Genomic DNA, 20,960 nt, shown 5'->3' on the forward strand with positions numbered 1-20,960 from the left:
AAGGTTTGTTTCAGGAGAATGCCTCTGATGGTGGCCTTATGAGCCTGCCATAGTAGGAAAGGGCAAATATCTGGAGTGTTATTAATCGCGAAGTACTCAGCTAAGTGGGAATCTATTTGCGACCTATAAGTCAGATGCTTAAAGAGGACCTTTCACCGATTCTTACCCTATGAACTAACTATACAGACATGTGGAGCGGCGCCCGGGCATCTCACTGCACTTACTATTATCCCCGGGCGCCGCTCCGTTCTGCCGCTATGCCCTCCGGTATCTCTGCTCACTAAGTTATAGTAGGCGGAGATACCAGTCCCTAAGTTATGGTAGGTGGAGTCTGCCCTAGCGCTGGCCAATCGCAGCGCAGAGCTCACAGCCTGGGAGGTTATTTTCTCCCAGGCTGTGAGCTATGCAATGCGATTGGCCGACGCTACAGAAGAACAAGGGCAGACTCCGCCTACCATAACTTAGGGAACGGAGATACCGGAGGGCATAGCGGCAGAACGGAGCGGCGCCCGGGGATAACAGTAAGTGCAGTGAGATCCCCGGGCGCCGCTCTCCATGTCTGTATAGTTAGTTCATAGGGTAAGAATCGGTGAAAGGTCCTCTTTAAGCAGATAAACATTGTTCCTCCATTTTCTGGGGGGTTGAGAGTTCTGGGATAGTGACAGGTGGCAGTAAATTGGTGCGTGATCTGACCATGAGGCTACTCCTATCTGGGCGGAGGTTACCCTAGATAATAAACTCCTGTCTACCAAAGCAAAATCAATCATAGTAAACGATCTGTGGCGGGAAGAATAGAAGGAGTATTCACGGGAACATGCATTGAGACATCAAAACGTATCGTACAATAAGTTGGTGTATAACCACTTGTGTAATGTTGGGGGAAGCACCCTGCCTTTCCCTGTGGAGTCAATGGAGGCATCAGGAATTCTATTGAAATCTCCACATAATAGCAAGGGCCCTTTTTTTATTTATTTTTTATTTTCCTCATCGTTTTATTCAGGAAGCGAATAGGGGATTTATTAGGAGCATAAATATTTATCAATGTGAGAGGAGAACCCTCCACAGTGCACACTAAGGCAAGGTACCTGCCCCCAGGGTCACTTAAAACTGTCTCAGTTTGTAAACGCAGGGTGTCCCTAACCACTATCGCCACCCCTGCTTTTTTCTTAGGCAAGACAAGAAAATCGTAGAGAAACCTCGCTGTGAAAAGGAGGGACAATTCGATTGGGCGAAGTGCGTCTCCTGTATACACAGAATATCAGCCCTAGCCTTGTTGACTTCTCTCCACAGCGAGGCCTTTTTTAGGGGGAATCGAGACCCCTTGCATTCAACGACATAATCTTAAGAGCCATGAAGACCGTAACTGTACGCGTTTGAGGAAAAGCTTGTGCAGCTCGTAAGAACCTTAAAATGTATGGTGCTTAAATATTAACCAGTAAAAACTAGTAACAAATGGGAACAAAAAACAAGCAAAACAAAAAGCACATGGTATGTGCCGCATGAAAAGAAAAGGGGACATTACTATACAGTGTCTCATAGAACTTTTGGGGGTCATTACAGTTCGTTTCGGAACTCCAACCCTCAAGTCACTGCGATGTTACTAAAAGCCACTTGTTAGACTCACAGTCAGTCTCCCACAGAGGACCAGTCTCGTGCAATAGGTGATGGTGTCTTCTTTGGAGGCCGCCCGGTAGAGACATTTAGAAGCTTCCAGGACCGCAAGAGGGATTCTCCTTCCTCCATCGATTTCAGTGAGAATGTAGTCCCGTCCTTGTGGATGAGAAGTTTCAAAGGAAAGCGCCATCTATAAGGGATTTTGGCTTTCCGAAGAACGCTGGTTAATGAGGAGAACGACTTCCTTGCTTGCAGTGTAGCTTGAGAAAGATCAGAGTAAATCTGAATCTCTTGATATGGGTGAGGGAGGCTTTTACGGATTCTGGTTTCACGAACTAGGGCGTCCTTTATGTGGTAAAAGTGTATACGGGCTATAACATCTTAAGGTTAAGTATCAGGGATGTGCTTAGGCTTATGAAGCCGATGTGCCCGGTCTATTACAAATGACTTGGAATCCCATTCTGGGAGTATTGCTGCACATAATTATTGGAGATAATTGACAAGCTCAGACGATGCAATCGAGTCTGGTATACCTCTGAATTTAAGGTTGTTGCGTCTGTTTCTGTCCTCCAAATCAGTGAGCTTGACTTTTAGAGCTGTCACCTCATCCTTTATTTTATAATGGGCATCAATCAACTCATTGTGAGAGCTAGTTAGCTCTCCCATTTTGTTTTCTATATGGTCCACTATTGACCCTCTCTCCTCAATAGAAGAAGTTATGGTGGATGCAACTTGTTGCAGCTGGGAGGTGAGTGATCAATGCAGGGCAGATATCATGGCTTTAATGGCTGCTTCTGAGGCTGCCTGGTCAGAGGAGGGAAAGTCCTTTGGGAGGTCAGAGGTTTCAGAGGTATTCAGGGGCACTGAAGATAAGAAACCTGTTTCTAAGGGAGCCTGCTGGAGCCCCTGAGGGAGCAGTTTGGCAGGTGCTGCTGCTTCACTCACCGCTGTGTGTTTTACGATCTCCGGCGCAAAGTTCCCTCTCTCTGCAGTTGAGTGGCTGGCAGAGACGGCGGTGCTTCTCCCACTGCCAGGGGGACTGCTGCTTCTGTGGGCTCTCCTCGCCGGGCTGTTCAGGGAGGATCGCTCTCCCTCGCCATCTGTCACTGGGCCCTCCGTATCTGTGGTTATGGCTGCAGTGCCGCTGCCTACACAAGGTGTGTCGGAGGCGCCTGTACTAGGCCGCATGGAGGACGACGCGCGGCTCAGCTCCGGGGCTGCGAAAAACTCAGTCTGCGGATTCCCGGCCGGTTGAACCTTTTCCTGGTCATCATATCTGGGAGGGAGGTTGGGCTGGCGGTTTGTGGCCAGAAAGTTTTGTTCTGGCGTGCTGTGGAGTCGCTTTTGAGGGGTATAAGTACGGAGCTCCTCTACCAAGCGGAAGCGGCCATCTTCCACGAGGTGCAGGCCACGCCCCCTTTCATAAACTATTTTTAACAACACAATTTTCTTATGTATGTTTCTATCCCTATATAGACATCAAATTTCTTTAGTGGTTCCATCGCCACAACTGTACACTACAAGACCAGTTAGAAATAGAAGCTGAACAGTTGACAGCTCAGTTTTTGGATATGCAGTATCCATCCGACTTATTGGATGATGCACTAAATCAAGAGTTAGATAAAGCAACATTTTTTTAGAAATCAAGTCAAATGAAACATGAAGATAATGACATCTGAAATAATATTGCCTTTCAACGTAGAACATAGAAAAGTATAAGGCATTTTACATAAACAATGGCATCTACTGCATGAAAACAAACTTCTGGGTATGAATCTCCCTGCTAAACCACCAATAGTACATACGAGAGCCCCTAACTTAGGCCTAAAAGTGGCACCAACTATTAGAAAACCAAAAGAAAAGCTATTAACAGCACCATGGAATTCACTAAAAGGATTCTACAGATGTGGCATATGCCGTAACTGTAGATTAATTAAGTTTGAGGGAACAACAACAACCAAAATACAGGGAGTGCAGAATTATTAGGCAAGTTGTATTTTTGAGGATTAATTTTATTATTGAACAACAACCATGTTCTCAATGAACCCAAAAAACTCATTAATATCAAAGCTGAATATTTATGGAAGTAGTTTTTAGTTTGTTTTTAGTTTTAGCTATTTTAGGGGGATATCTGTGTGTGCAGGTGACTATTACTGTGCATAATTATTAGGCAACTTAAAAAACAAATATATACCCATTTCAATTATTTATTTTTACCAGTGAAACCAATATAACATCTCAACATTCACAAATATACATTTCTGACATTCAAAAACAAAACAAAAACAAATCAGTGACCAATACAGCCACCTTTCTTTGCAAGGACACTCAAAAGCCTGCCATCCATGGATTCTGTCAGTGTTTTGATCTGTTCACCATCAACATTGCGTGCAGCAGCAACCACAGCCTCCCAGACACTGTTCAGAGAGGTGTACTGTTTTCCCTCCTTGTAAATCTCACATTTGATGATGGACCACAGGTTCTCAATGGGGTTCAGATCAGGTGAACAAGGAGGCCATGTCATTAGATTTTCTTCTTTTATACCCTTTCTTGCCAGCCACGCTGTGGAGTACTTGGACGCGTGTGATGGAGCATTGTCCTGCATGAAAATCATGTTTTTCTTGAAGGATGCAGACTTCTTCCTGTACCACTGCTTGAAGAAGGTGTCTTCCAGAAACTGGCAGTAGGAATGGGAGTTGAGCTTGACTCCATCCTCAACCCGAAAAGGCCCCACAAGCTCATCTTTGATGATACCAGCCCAAACCAGTACTCCACCTCCACCTTGCTGGCGTCTGAGTCGGACTGGAGCTCTCTGCCCTTTACCAATCCAGCCACGGGCCCATCAAGACTCACTCTCATTTCATCAGTCCATAAAACCTTAGAAAAATCAGTCTTGAGATATTTCTTGGCCCAGTCTTGACGTTTCAGCTTGTGTGTCTTGTTCAGTGGTGGTCGTCTTTCAGCCTTTCTTACCTTAGCCATGTCTGAGTATTGCACACCTTGTGCTTTTGGGCACTCCAGTGATGTTGCAGCTCTGAAATATGGCCAAACTGGTGGCAAGTGGCATCTTGGCAGCTGCACGCTTGACTTTTCTCAGTTCATGGGCAGTTATTTTGCGCCTTGGTTTTTCCACACCCTTCTTGCGACCCTGTTGACTATTTTGAATGAAACGCTTGATTGTTCGATGATCACGCTTCAGAAGCTTTGCAATTTTAAGAGTGCTGCATCCCTCTGCAAGATATCTCACTATTTTTGACTTTTCTGAGCCTGTCAAGTCCTTCTTTTGACCCATTTTGCCAAAGGAAAGGAAGTTGCCTAATAATTATGCACACCTGATATAGGGTGTTGATGTCATTAGACCACACCCCTTCTCATTACAGAGATGCACATCACCTAATATGCTTAATTGGTAGTAGGCTTTCGAGCCTATACAGCTTGGAGTAAGACAACATGCATAAAGAGCATGATGTGGTCAAAATACTCATTTGCCTAATAATTCTGCACGTAGTGTAGTGTCCACGACTAATGGGTTTGAATAGGAGATCAAGGAAACTGTACAAAAAAAAAAAAACACACACACTGTCAAATCACTTTAGAGTAGAGTTGAGCGGACATCTGGATGTTCGGGTTCGACCGAACTTCACAACAAAGTTCGAGTTCGGGACCCGAACTTGACCCCGAACCCAAACCCCATTGAAGTCAATGGGGATCCGAACTTTTGAGCACTAAAATGGCTGTAAAAATGTAATGGAAAGGGCTAGAGGGCTGCAAATGTCATCAAAATGTTGTTAAGAGCATGGCAAGTGCTCTGCAAACAAATGTGGATAGGGAAATTACTTTAAACAAAATATGTAAAAATAAAAAATAATAATCTTGATCTAGGAGGACCAGGTCCATATGGAGTAGGGGGTTAAGGAGGGGGTGGATGTGGCGGTGTAGGTGGAAGTGGCGGTGGAGGAGGTAGCCTACACTGCTTTTTCGTCTAAATTTTTTTTTTTTTTAATTAGGGTACACCCCAAAACATTGGGAAATATAACCCTCCAGTCATGCTAAACACACGTTGAGACAATACACCGGCTGCAGGACAGGCCAACACCTTGCGTAAAGGGCAAGCTCAGGCCATGTGCTTAATTTGGAGACCCAGAAGTTGCAGGGGCTGACCCCTATCAGTTAGTTTGTGTAGGCGTGTGCACACTTACTGCCCCACCATGTCGCACGTCCGTGATGTTCACGATCCAATTTGATATCTGCTCTATCAACTTTTGATGTTCTTTTATGCGCCTACTATGGTGAACACGGGTGGCGGGGAATCAGGGTTCCAGGCCGGAGAGAGAGCATGAGAAAAAAAAAAAAAACAAGTTTAAGGGAGATAAATTTATCAAAAAAAAATTGGGATAGAGCAGAAATGTGGGAAAAGCTATTGAGGCGCAAATGTTGGCCAAAAGAATATAGCGGAAATGTGGGACAAATTATTGAAGTGCAAATGTGGTACAACTTGTTTAAGTTTAAGCATTGAATCAAAGGAGGTGGCGCACATTAATTAAAGAGGCATTTCAGAAATTTTATTCCCTGTCACCTATGCAGAGCAGGGGTTTATTCACGTCTAAAACTGTATAATGTCAACCCAAGAATGTAACGGAAAAATTACAGAAATTTATTAACCTGTCTACTTGGTAGAGCAGGGGTCTATGACCGTAAACAATCGTTTGTTTGTCACCCGAAAATGTAAAATAAAAATTATTGAAATTTGATAAGCTGTCAACTAGGTAGAGGAGGGGTATATTACACCCAAAAATTTGTGAATTTGACCCTAAAATGTAACTGACAAATGTTATATATATTTTTTTTTTTAACGGTCTAATAGGTATAGCAGTGGACCATCACACCAAATAATTGCTGAATTTCACCAGAAACTGACAAATTTTTTTATTTTTTTTTAACGGTCTACTAGGTATAGCAGTCGTACTATACACCCAAAAATTGGTGAATTTCACTCGAAAATGTAACTGACAAAAGTAGTGAAATAAAATACGTACAAATAAAAGAAAATTGATTTATGAGGTGGCGGTCCATATGGAGGAGGCGGTGGACGTAGCGGTGTAGGTGGAAGCGGCGGTGGAGGAGGACGAAGGTAACCAACACAGGTTTTTGGTTTTAATTTTATTTTTTTAAATTAGGGTACACTCTAAAAGAGTGTGAAATATCCAGAATACAAGAATGAGCAATTGCGCTGCAGTATATAACAATGGCTGGTTAGTGCCGGTATACATTCGGTATTCTGCACAAGGTACGGACAAGTCCTGAGGGATCCATGCCTGGTTCATTTTAATGAACGTGAGCTTGTCCACATTGGCTGTGGACAGGCGGCTGCACTTGTCTGTGATGACTTTAGGATCTTGCCCTAAATGTGTGTTTAATTAATAGTAGAATAGAACGACAGTATGAAAAGGGTGCATCTCACAAGGCCTGAACCAGACTAGGCCTCAATTAAAGATGTCTTTGCCCAAAAATGGCTGTATGTCAAATGCCTGAATCAAACCCTTTTATGTAAAGGGTGTATTTCACACGGCCTGACCCACAGTAGGCCTGAATTAAAGATTTGAGCACCAAATGGCGGTATTTCAAATATCTGAATCTAACCTAAATGTATAAAGGGTGTATCTCACAATGACATTTGCATCAAAGGCTGCCAACTAAATATTTTTTTGCCCAAATGGGTGTTTAATAACAGAATTTGACAGCAGTATATAAGCCTGTAATTTCACACGTGCTGATGCTGCAAGGCCTGAAAATAGTGTTTTTTGGCAAAAAAAAAAGTGTGTTTTTAAAACCCCAGAAAATGATGGGTGTATTTCTAGCTTAAATTGCACACTGACTAATCCAGATGTTGTATATTGCCAAAAAAGTATTTTTGGTAACAGAATATGAAAGCTGTATATATTAAACTTGAATTTAACACTTGCAGATCAGGAAAATAGTGTTTTTTGTCTAATCCAGATGTTGTATATTGCCAAAAAAAAATTGGATTTTCAATGTCCCAAAAGCTCAGATGCAGTGCTGGTGCACTGAGCTTGCATAAAATGGCCGCCGCCTATATAAAGCTACTACCAAAGGCAGGGAAAGACCCATTGCATCCAGGGTCATACAGGCCCATCTCCCTCATTAATGTGGACACAAAAATATTGTCAAAAGTGATGGCAGATCGTTTAGCGACCATATTACCTACACTTATCGCCCCTGAACAAGTTGGATTTGTGCAGGGAAGGTCTGCAGTCACAAATCTGCGGACTGTATTAACAGTATTAGATAGGGTGAGTCAGGATCAGGGAAAGGGAGTGACTCCAGCCATGCTCACTATTGACGCGGAAAAGGCTTTTGACAACGTCAGGTGGGCATGGCTGGAGGCGGTACTTGATAAAATGGGGTTTGTTGGCCATTTTAGGAATTTTATATCCAAATTATATGTTAACCCCAAAGCTAGAGTATACACACAAGGTTTTCTTTCAAATCCTTTTTCTTTACAGAAAGGCACACGCCAGGGCTGCCCCCTATCCCACCTCCTTTTCAACTTGGCTTTAGAGCCGTTAGCCAGAAGATTGAGTCAATCGGATCTTTTTGAGGGGATTAGGGTGGGGAAAAAATGTATAAAGGCTGCCCTATTTGCGGACGACATCATTCTTTTTTTAAATAAACCTAAAGAACAGGTAACGACAATTTTTGAGGAACTCGAAAAGTTTGGTACCTATTCAGGATACCGAGTTAATTTTGCAAAATGCGAATTGTTAATGTTACGCCCTGATACAAAAAAAACTCAGCTCTGGATAGAAAAACTCCAGGTAACCAAGGCCAAATCACATATTACGTACTTGGGCATCAAGGTGGGAAAGCAGCCTCACTCGTTATATCAGCTGAACTTTCCGGCATTGATTGATAAGATATTAGTAGATCTAGATAGGTGGATCAACCTCCCGCTTTCTCTGATGGGACGATGTCACCTCATAAAAATGATGGGGATGTCCAGATTACTTTATCCGCTGCAGACCATTCCTCTTCTACTTAGGCATGCTGATGTACAAAGATTGGAAAAGGGATTCACAAGGTTTTTGTGGAGAGAAAAAAGACCACGTATTTCCTTAGACAAGTTAAAGTTGAGAAAGGAGCATGGGGGCCTAAATTTCCCTGATGTAAGGGGCTATAATCTAACATGCCTGAGCCGTCACCTGCTAGATTGGGCTAACAAAACCTCCTATTATTCTAATCTGAAATTAGAAGAGCAATTGGCCTCACCTTGGGACCTTATGGCTTTAGTACACACGAGTATACCCAAGCTCCCAGTATTAAGAGGTCACTATGTTAAGGGACACAATCCTTACATGGAAAATTCTGAGGAAGCAGTTTCAATTGTGCTATCAATTTTCCAAGCATTTTCCGCTGTCTCATAATCCAGGATTCCGAGCGAGTGACAGCAGCAGGTTAATAGATATGTGGATCCAGAAAGGGTTAACTAAGGCAGGGGACCTGTTCAGAGAAGGGGAGAATCGATGGGCCACCTTACAGGAACTAGAAGAGAAATGGGACTTACAGAAGTCGAATTTTCTGCCCTATGTACAGATTAGGAGGTATAGTGAAAGTCTAGTAAAGGATTTGGCCAGGGAATGGAATAAGAATGAGTTTGACATATTCCTCAAGTCCACGGGCAGGCCCACAATCACCTCATTGTATCATTCACTTAGGGACAAATGGAGAGCTAAGGATAGGAAAAAGATATTCGATAAATGGAAAGCTTGGTTAGGGGAGGAAGATATATATCCCCATATATGTGCAGGTTTAGCTGACTTGTATCGATCGGTTACTAACGAGCAATGGCGTGAGACACAGCTCAAAATACTTCATCATGCAATATATGGTTTTAATATCCCAGCTAGACAAGGTGATACAGACAGGTTGACAGCCTGCCCCAAATGTAAACTAGTGGGGTCAGATTTGTTTCATGGGCTTTGGGCGTGCCCCTTGCTTGAGGATTTCTGGGCACAGATGAGTAAAATTTTGAATGATATCAGCAGCTTTAAAGGGAAAATTTCTCCAGTGCTGGCCATTACCCACACAATCGTCCAATCTAGCCCAACAACAGGGGAGGGCAGAGAGGGTGGAGTTTCTCATTTGACTTTACTGGGCCATAAACTTCTGATGGTAGCAAAGCGTTGCATATTAAAGTTATGGTTAGAACCAAAAATCCCATCAAGGGACATGGTTGTTTCTCAATTGAAGCATGTATTTCACCTAGAATGGCTTGAAGCATTAAAAAATAAGGAACTCCTAGTTTCCTTCCTATCAGGGGTGGAGGAAATTCCTGGTTGTCTTCGTTCCTGTCTCAGAATATCCTCGCATTATGGCTCCATTCAAATTAACCACCTGGTATCTGACGGAAGATTTGAAGGGAGGTTTAGGGCATCTGAAGGTAGACTGATCTAGGCTGAGTATAGGAGTGGTTAGGCTTGTTCTGAAATATTTGGTTAGGGCTGAAGCTGGGGAAGATGGGAGGGGGGGATACTTGGTAGGGAGGGTTAGAGGGTGGATGTGGGAGGGTGGGAGAGGGTATATCTTTAATGACAACTGTATTCAGAACGTATGTATGTTTGATATATGTTCATTGAACGACTTGCTGAAATTGTCAAATATTGGTGTAAAATTGACATGATTGTTGGTATGTCAATGATGCTATATTCATAGATGACTTAAAATAAAAACCAATAAAGAATTGTGAAAAAAAAAAATGGCCGCTGCCACCGCCCACCTAACTGACTTATAAAAGTTATTTTTTTTCGGTCAATGGGCTCAGGGCAGGATAAAAAAATTGTGCCCTGCACCCACACAACACAATGTATGTAGATCGCTGAGTTAGATTCACGTTTTGAGCAAAGATTCTCTCTTATTCTCTCCATGAAATCACCAGCAGCATCCTCTCCCTACACTAAGCACAGCGCTACGTGACTCCAGCTTATATAGAGGCTGGGTCACATGCTACACTGGCCAATCACAGCCATACCATTAGTAGGCATGGCTGTGATGGCTTCTAAGGTCAGACAGTTAACCGCTTGTTAATTGGCTGCTCTGCAGCCTTTCAAAAAGCGCCAAGAAAGCGCCGAACCCGAACTTTTACTGAAATGTTCGGGTTCGGGATCCAAAAATCCTACAGTTCGGGTTGGCTCAACCCTACTTTAGAGTACATCATGCAAATGATCCAGCAGGGCTGAAATTTGCAGCTATCCAGACTGAAGAAATACTAGAGGTGTTAAGACACTAATCATAAAAGATCTATGAGTTTGGTTCTTTGTTGCCTTCAGGACTCAATTCTGAATTGGAGGTTTTTCGATTTCTATAGTTGGGCCTGTGGCAAAGTTTCATGACGGGTCAAGGCCAGGCTGTTTTCCAGTGCCTTGGCATGTCCTGCACCTTGTCACTGGCCCCTTCATTTCATATGAAACAAGATACTGCTTTCTAAGATATTTGTATTATCTGCATAACTTTTTGAATTATTTGTATAATTTTGGTATTTTATGTAGATATATTTTTATTGAGATATGTGAGCCATAAAATTAAAATAAAAAAATGAAAATATAGATCTGTCCGGTCCAGGTTGTTAATGCTACTTGCAGCTCCATATAAGGAGCAATAGGTCCCCCAATATCATACTATATGTTTCACTGAGGAAGAAACGAGTCTGGAGTAATAGTACAGTACGGTATCGCTATACCTAACACTATCGCAACTTAAAATACTGAGAGGATTTAATCTATCTCTCCACAGTAAGCACGAGAAGCAGCATTTAGAAATTGAGATCCCGCATGTGCCAAAGATAATGCCGGCATGAGCGCAAACTGCAAACTTCAGCAGTCAGCAGCTAACAGTGAAGACCACAACAAAGCTAAACCGTGCTCATATTGAACATCTACGCCAAATACATCTAACACTGCCTGAGGCAGTACGGCGGAGCTGACAGACCCTGGTATTGGTAAAAAGCGCTATAGCGCAATCCACATTACATGTTCAAAGCTGTAACGAATAATTGCTACATTGATTATCCTCTGCTGCTACAACAGAATGTTCCATATTAACTGTGCCATACTGAGTAACGCAATACTATAGGGACTGATATAAATTTTGTGACTGGTGTGATAAATTGTATTTTTATATTTTCATTTGTGAGCTGGCCATTGTTTATATAGTAATGAAATTTGTTTGTACTGATTATTTTGGGATTTGTTATTAGCTTTTTTGGGGGGCTAGACAATCTGTTTGAGTGGACTGTTGCAGCTCATGATGTGCTCACAGAAGGAACTTTGAACAGTTTAAATAAAGGCTTAAATGAATTCTTAAAGAAAATGACAATAATGCTTATGAAAATGTGTATAAGTCTGGGCCTCACTCCCTTTTTCTAAAATTCACATTCCCACCTATTCCTTGGTTGAGCTTAATGCACTTATGTCTTTTTTCAACCATATTAACTACGCAACATCTGTGAAGCATCGTTCAAGCTGATCTGACTGCTGAGGCCTATAACTGGACGCAGTGGTCCCAGAACCAAGCTGCTTCCTGGTCCTGCAGACACTGGAAGCGACCAGGAATGGAGCAGGGGCAGGAACACAGCCAGGTGAGTGGGATTTTTTTTTTTATGTTAGGATGCCAGGGGTTGTCGGCTCCAAGGCCGGACAATTCTTTTAATTATCAGGAACAAACAGTTCTTTCATGATGATTGCCTGTTGATCAACCAGAAACAGCAAACAGAAAAAAGGTCTAAAGGAACAAGTGACCTAATATCCTAATAAGTTGGGAAAGCCAGCAGGTCTTTTTTCAGAAAACATTTAAATGGGTTAGTTCCACTCATTTTTTCATTGGTTAATGTTTTTTGCATACTCATAACTTAACACTTGCAACTTACCAGAACTACCACCTACTATGTACTGCGGGTTATATGGGTTCCTTGTCCGGCCATATACCTTATTACTAGACTCATACCACATGCACAGTTCACTGCAGTTAGTAACACCAAGAGGTATTGCTCCGGCTCTCTTCAACCTCGAGACTACAGTTGCATCATGTTCAGAGCGTAATGAACGACGAGATAAAAGTCCAGAACTCTGTGGCATTCCTACATATACAATACACAAAATAGTGTAAGTAAAGTACCCCAAAAACCTGGAAAGAAAGACTGAACATTACAGGCAAAAAGTAATCTTACCTTGTAGAGCAAATGCTTCTTTAACAGTTAGTGGTACGCCCAGGAGAGGATAATTTTTTTTAAGGGTTGCCTCATCCTGTGTCCCAGAGGACACCAAGTCATCAACCGCCTTGGCTTCATTTAAGGCTTCCTCAAAGCGATCATATACTAAAGCACCGATTATGGGATTCACCTCTCGGATCCTAGATATAAAAGTCTGCACAACAACACTACTCTTGACCTGAAAGACAAGAGAATGCAAGTGAAACAAATTATTACCACTGAACACAGCTGAGTATTCATGTGTTTCAGTGGTGAAAGAAGAAGCCACTGCCAGACATCTCTGGTGGCAGCTTATCTCTCCTGAGTAAAAATTATCAGGCACGCTGACATCCAACAAGCCAGATGGGTTTTTTCCACCAACATCTGCCATCAATGGTAAGGCGGATATCCCATAAACATTAGATGGTTGGCTGGTAAATAAAGACGATCATCTAATGCTTATCGTTAACACACATAGTAATAATGTCATAAGGCTACTTTCACACTAGTGTTTTTGCTGGATCCGGCAGGGTTCGGCAAAAACGCTCCCGTTACTGATAATACAACCGGCTACATCCGTTATGAACAGATCCGGTTGTATTATCTTTAACATACCCAAGACGGATCCGTCATGAACTCCACTGAAAGTCAATGGGGGACGGATCCGTTTTCTATTGTCAGAGAAAACGTCTTGCTCCGCATCCCATGATGGAAAGCAAACAGCATGTTGCAGTTTGCTCTCCGGTATGAGAACGCAACCAAACGGAACGGACTGCATTTTGGTGCATTCCATTCTTTTCAGTTACATTTTGTCCCCATTGACAATGAATGGGGACAAAATGGAAGTGTTTTTTTCCAGTATTGAGACTCTATGTAACGCTAGTGTGAAAGTACCCTAAGGCCTCTTGCACACAACCGTATGCCCTTTGAGATATACGGTCCGTGAGCGGGCCATATGTCCCGGAGAGGCATTGATCATGCACACAGGAGCACACAGCATCAAAGATTACAATGATGCTGTGCACGTCGGGCCGCCCGCAGGACTATTGACCCGCACTCATAAGATTGTATGATTGCGGGACAATAGCCCCGCGGGCAGCTCGACGTATATCTCGGAGGGCATACAGTCGTGTGCAAGAGGCCTAAGGCTGAAAAAAAGACATACGTCAGTCCAGTTCAAACTCTTAGGGTCCATTCACACGTCTGTAAGTGTTTTGCGGATCCTCAAAACACGGACACTGGCAATATGCATTCCGCAATTTGCGTGACCGCACATTGCCGGCACTATAATAGAAAACGCCTATTCTTGTCTGCAATTGCGGACAAGAATAGGACATGTTCTTTTTTTTGCGGAAACGGAAGCACAGATGCGGAAGTGCGGATCCACAAATGCGGATGCAGACAGCACATTCCAGCCCCTTTGAGAATGAATGGGTCTGCACCTTTTCCGCAAAATTGCGGAAAGGATGCGGACCCATTTTGCGGACGTGTGAATGGAGCCTTACACTTGAGTCATACACTAACGGGTTGCCTAGGAGACCCAGCCTGAGGCTGGATCTCCTCGGCTCCCATAGAAGGCAGTTCCCGATGCTGTTCAAGGCATTGGACAGCCTCTGCACGGCATCGGGCTGCCTTGTGTCACATTGGTTCCCCGATGCTCTCCCTCACCTGACACAAACCTCTTCTATGTCGCGGTCAGCGCAGACTGCGGCATAGAAGGGGTTAATCCGCCGGCATCGGCTTTTACAGCGATGCCGGCGGATACAGCAGTGGTTCCCATGACGTAACAGTACGTCAAAGGTCGGGATGGGGTTAAAGGGGTATTCCCATCACAGACAATGGGGGCATATCACTAAGACCTACAACAAGCACGGAGTGGGGAGAGCTGTGGCTGGAGGACCCCGGATTTCCCGGGATCCGTCCACAACCAAACGCTGTTCCCATAGAAGTGAATGGGAGCGCACAGTGCATGCGCAGCCCCTGCTCCCATTCATTTCTATGGGGCAGATGGAAATAGCCGAGCCAGCGCTCAGATATTTTCAGCGGCCCCATAGAAATAAATTGAGGGCAGCTGCGCATGAGCAGTGCGCTCTCCGTTCATTTCCCCGCTCCGTTCTCATTGTAGATGCGGGTCCCAGAGGTGGGGCCTGCACCTATCCGACAATGAGGGCATATCCTAGCGATACGCCCCCATTGTCTGTGATGGGAATACCCCTTTAAAATGCGATTAATCTCACAACACCAATGTATAACAATGCTGGAAAGGCAATAAAATTTCTGTCTATGGTTTCATTTGCATCCAAGTTCACCTGTATAAAAAATGCGTTATTGCCATAAAATACTTAACAGCTATTTACCACGTTTAATGAAACCGAACAGATATAATACACTGAAATAAAAATATGCAATTACTCAGCAGCAGAATGCTGTTGGGGCTCCGTGCTGGCAATAATAATATATAGAAGCCTAAGTTTTTTGGAGAAAAAAAAGTTTGTTCAAATGAGAAAAAAATAAATGTTCTTGCAGGTGGCTGGTTTTGTAACATAAAACTGCTATGAAGTTCTGCAGCAGATGAAAACTTGTAATGCGGTTAATCTCCTGCCCATAACACCAATGTATAATAGGACAGGCTGTTAAATTTCTGTCTACATAATTTGCATCTAAGTTCACTTGTATAACAATGGCATTATTGCCGTAAAATGCTTGTGCTATAGTGCAATGCATTTAACGCCTTAGTGGCAGCCTGTTTTAGGCCTTAAAGGGAACCTGTCACCTAAAAAATGCATATTAATACCGCCAGCAGTACCTTATTACAGCCTGTAGCATGATTATAAAGGTGTCTGTCTTTTCTGTACAATGCGCCAAAAGTCCAAAATAAGACTTTTATTCAACTGGCCACGCTATGTAAACGATAGTCTTGAAGTCAAGGGGGCAGCGGCTTTCTCGCCTGAAGTCAAGCGTGCCCCGCCCCCTAGCATTTGATTGATAGGAATTCCAATTCCTTCACCACTGGACGCTCAAACGTAGTCTTGCGCTCCGTACAGTATTAGAATGTATTGGCGCCAATGACTTGGAACCAAACTCAAGTTCAGGAAAGTTTGTTTACAGTACAAATTAATTTATGAAGTTATTGTGCGAAGTCTCGCGAGACTTCACGAAGCAATAACTTCGGCTCATCCGAGCCAATACATTCGGAGCTCCGTACAGTATTAAAACTAAGTTTTATGCAAATCAACTTTGGATGTTTCATCCGAAGTCGATTCGCTCATCCCTAAAGAAAATCATAACTCTGAGACCATCCCTTTAAATTTGCTACCTTTAAAGGGGTTATCTGACTCTTTGTAATTGATGACTTATCCAGCATCAAATCGGTGGAGGTACAATACGTGGGACCCATGCCGATCAGCTGTTTGAGAAGACCTCTGCTCTCCTCTGAGCACCACACCTTCTCGCTGCTTACCCTAGGCCAGTGACGTCACAACCATCGGTCACGTGGCCTAGATGCAGTTCAGCCCCATTTACGTAGAATTTTAATGTTAGTTTTATACAGAATTTTTAACTTTTATTTTTTTATTTCACCCCAGATGTCTATAAGAATCAAATATTAGACAATTGACCAGCATCTGAGGAGATAAATGTCTACGAAAGGCATTATCGCTGTTCGCAGACATTAGCCCCGTGTGTCTGCTGTTTAAAACTGAAAAGACCCAACTTCTTCCACACACGTACGGTGGTGGTTGGCTAGGGATTAATGGGGTTATTCAGGAATTTGTTATTATTGAACTATCCATAGTACAGGTCATCAATATCCCATCTCCAAGACCTGTGGTCACTTCACAGGTTACCAAACACAGCACTGTACATTGTATCACTCGGCCTAGGAAAAGGCCTAAGCACTTCGACCTCTTCAAACAGCTGATCAGGAGCTCAGGAGTGGGGCCCTGCTGATCTGATATGGTGACCTATCCTGAGGATAGGTCACCAATAATAAATTCCCGAATAACTCCTTTTAAGGCAAAATTCACACCACCTTCAGGCTTTCCTTCCAGTAGCATTTCAAATGCTCTGCTCCATGTCTTTACAACTGCCATGAACATGCATTTGACTAATGATAAACTATGGACACCTTAGACATTTATGTCAGGAGAATTTACACATTTGTGAATTAGGGTTGTCACAATACCAAAATTTTAATTCGATTTTGATAACACAAAGTATTGCGATACTCGATACCACGCGGAAAAAACAGTGTGCATTCCGCATTTTATGGAATGGCCGGCCTATAATAGAACAGTCCTTTTTAGGACAAGGACTAAAAAATGGAAAATCGGGAGTTTAAAAAAAAAAAAATTCTGTTACGACGTTCACCGCATAGAAGATATTTTTAAATATTTTAATAGTTCTGACTTTTTCGGACATAGCGATAAATAATATATTTTTTATTGTGTTTATATTTTTATATGTAAAATTTGGAAAGGGCGATTTAAACTTAATATTTTGGTGTTTTTTTCACTTTTGCCACCTTAGGGGCTAGAACCCTTGTCCTATTCACCCTAATAGAGCTCTATTAGGGTAAATAGGTCTTCACACTGTCCCTGCTGCCCTGTGCATAGTGCACACAGCAGCAGGGAGATTACCATGGTAACCGATCAGAGCCCTGCGCAATTTCACTGCTGGGGTCCGATCGGAAGCTGCCACTGCACCACCAATAAATATTCTGAGAAGGAGCAGACCACTGCCACCAATGACTATAATACTAGGGGGGGGGGGGGACCTCGCTGCACCACCAATGAACATAATTTATCCCTAAATACAAATGTAGGCTGTGTGATATTAACTCCTCAGGTGCGGCACCTGAGGAGTTAATTGCCGCATTTGGGCAGATTGCTGTGCCCTGTCATAGAGGCCGGGTATGTGATATGGCCGCCGCCTACGTTTGTATTTATGGCTTAATTATATTCACTGGTGGCGCAGTGGCCACAGCCCCTCACCGCTATTCTAACTGGTGGCGCAGTGGCCACAGCCCCTCACCGCTATTCTCATTGGTGGCGCAGTGCCCACAGCCCCTCACCGCTATTCTCATCTATTCTCATTTGTGGCGCAGTGGCCACAGCCCCCCACCGCTATTCTCATTGGTGGCACAGTGGCCACAGCCCCCCACCGCTATTCTCATTGGTGGCGCAGTGGCAGCCACGTCACAGTGGGGAGGGACAGCCTTCCTCCCTCTCCACCGTGCCATGTTCACTGTAGAAGATTTGGAGCTGATTTTGAGGCAGAAACACTCCAAAATCAGCAACAACAAAAAACCTCAGTGTGAGCTAACTGCATAGATTCTGTAGGTCTGCACTGCCTGCAGGGCTATTGGTGGTCTCATACCAGCATAATGTTTGATGTAGATTTTTTTATTTAATGGACTCCCAATGTTAGGACTCCCTCCCATACTTGAGGACGCCCAGCAGCCTTGTCACTGCGGACCTCCTGGGGTGCAGCGGTCACGTGATCTCTCACCTCTCCTCGCCGGATCTTCTTTGCCAGGACAGAGACCGGGGTAAGCAACAAGGGGTCCCGCGGAGGAGACAAGCTGGGGGGCTTCCAAGAGAAGAAGGACATCAGGCGGATGACGGCCAGGAGTAACCTGGAGGACGCCCACAATGCGAAGCCAAGGACGCGGAGAGAAATAGACATTATTGAGAGTCTGCAAGTTGTGACTGAATGAAGCACAGGCTGCAGCGAGGTCGGTGCTGGGCGGGGAGAGCAGGGTCAGGTTTATGACCTTCGCCCAGTTACGCCACACTCCAGAACTCCACACACGGAAGGGGTGAGCGGGGAGGCCATGCTAGTGACTAGGACGGACGCTACGGGAAGAGGCGGAGTGTCGTCACCTGAGGGGCGGGGCCTCACAAGTGCTCATTGGGGCCACATTCATCAGGACTCTCGCAGCTCACGCCACTGTCACATATGGCTAAAGTCATGATCGGCCCTTTAAGACTGTAATAAATGCCCGTCAGTAAGCAGCTTTACAAAAGTGGCACGTCTTTACAAAAAAGTCGCATGTTCTATTAAAAAGTGTCATAAGATAAGCATGGTCCTCACTGGAGTGAAATGGCGCTTTTTTTTGCGACTTTAAATAGTCGCAATAGTAAATCTGTCTAGAGATTCATTTACATAAGAAAACACGCCCACTTTCAGAAAACTGGCGAGCATAGTGCAGAGCAGAAAAAAGTCGAACATTTTTGCGCAGTTTTAGATTGCTTAAAAATTTCTTAAATTAAATGTCCATCCAACCTTTGGTTTGGATATAGTGAAAATCGCTCTTTGGGGTATATGGTAACCCCCAAAAAAATCTCCTCCAAACGGAATAGAAACACAGCTATTAGATACAGTGATTTACTTGTGCGTTTCGGGGTCTGTTATCACCCCTTCCTCAGTGGTGATTACCACTGAGGAAGGGGTGATAACAGACCCCGAAACGCGTTTGGTGCTAGGACCCCCCCCCCCGATGGACATTGACTCTACTTGCTGAAGGACTACATATACCCGGACTAACCCCGTCTCATCGCAGACCCGACGCGCATTCCAATAGGACTTTCTTAGGAGTGTATTACGCTCATTCACAAATTAAGTCCAGCGCGGAAGAAGGAGTCTGTAAATCCACCAAGCGCCGGCTTTTACACTGACGGAGCGGCGCCTGAGAGACAGAGAGGGGAACGGGACTAATTTATGATATCCCTGAATTCAAAGTACCGGCACAGCAGCGGAGCACATCATCACAGCTGAACAGTGAGTAAAGCGGGACGCCGCACAAGTAAATCACTGTATCTAATAGCTGTGTTTCTATTCCGTTTGGAGGAGATTTTTTGGGGGGTTACCATATACCCCAAAGAGCGATTTTCACTATATCCAAACCAAAGGTTGGATGGACATTTAATTTAAGAGACTTTTATCCCCAACAACCAGAGGCTGTCTCATTTTAAAGTGTTTATAATAGAGATTTAGGAGTCTAGTAGTTTTACCATCCGGATTTTATGTTATATTGTTTTAAAGTATTATTGTATGAACTGTCTATATGTTATATCTGCAATAAACTGTGAGGTTCCTATATAAAGAGAGTGCCCAGTATCTTTTTACTATTTTACATTTGAATTAAAGGAAGGGTGATTCCTTTTTACTGAGAGCACCTCCTCCGTGGTTTGCGCCAATCCTGTGCGTCACTTCTTTTTGCTTAAAAACTTGCGACTTTTTCACTCCATTATTCTGACTTGAGCTAATGACAAATCTGGCCCATTGGGTTTAGTCTAGACTGGAGTTGCTCCTGGCAGGTCCTCCCTATAGCAGCTGCCTTCTAGACAGATTACTGCTGACATGACTAGAATGGAGTTGCTGGCAGGACCTACTCATAGAAACGCCATTCTAGTCGTTTCCCTACAGACAGGGCCGCTGCAAGGATTTGGTGACCCCCCCCCCCCCCCCCGCAGCTCACCTGGCCCCGGTCCCATCTGCAGCAGCTGGCCTCTCCTCTGTGTGGTCCCGTTATCTTCGCTCTGCTTCAGACAATCGCTGGTTTGAGGACCGTATTTTTCACCCTATAAGATGCACCGGCCCATAAGACGCACCTAAGTTTTAGAGGAGGATAATAAAATATTTTCCATTACACCTCAGGTCAGACCAGCAATGAGACCCCCAATGTTTATTAGACCTTAGCTCACAGCCCCAATCAGACCCCCAATGTTAATCAGAGCTCAGATCAGACCCCCCATGTCAGCCATCAGCCCCCATTCATTAGCCCCCCATGTCAGCCATCATGCCCCCCATGTCAGTCATCAGCCCCACATGTCACATTTCTCCCCCTCCATGTCACATTTTTCCCCCTCCATGTCACATTTTTCCCCCTCCATGTCACATTTCTCCCCCCTCAAGGCCTCAATGTCACATTTCTCCCCCTCCACGTTACATTTAAGTTAAAGGGGTTCTGCACTTTCATTTAACTGATGATCTATCCTCTGGATAGATCATCAGCTTCTGATCGGCGGGGGTCCGACACCCGGGACCCCCACCCATCAGCTGTTTGAGAAGGCAGTGGCGCTCC

General features: G+C 44.0%; 1 protein-coding gene across 1 annotated transcript in view; it reads right to left on the reverse strand.

The window, feature by feature from the left end:
- FAAH2 (fatty acid amide hydrolase 2) overlaps positions 1 to 18,706 on the reverse strand; it is a 164,219-nt gene extending 145,513 nt beyond the window's left edge. Inside the window, exons 1-3 of the mRNA XM_040405501.1 lie at positions 18,383 to 18,706; positions 12,854 to 13,073; positions 12,554 to 12,763 (exon numbers count right to left, since the gene is read on the reverse strand). Coding sequence (XP_040261435.1) covers positions 12,554 to 12,763; positions 12,854 to 13,073; positions 18,383 to 18,559 — 607 coding nt within the window. The 5' untranslated portion in view covers positions 18,560 to 18,706. The remainder of the gene's footprint in view (positions 1 to 12,553; positions 12,764 to 12,853; positions 13,074 to 18,382) is intronic.
- Positions 18,707 to 20,960: the final 2,254 nt, after the last annotated feature.

This window comes from Bufo bufo, chromosome 8 (genome assembly GCF_905171765.1).
Source record: "Bufo bufo chromosome 8, aBufBuf1.1, whole genome shotgun sequence".
Lineage (NCBI taxonomy): Eukaryota > Metazoa > Chordata > Amphibia > Anura > Bufonidae > Bufo > Bufo bufo.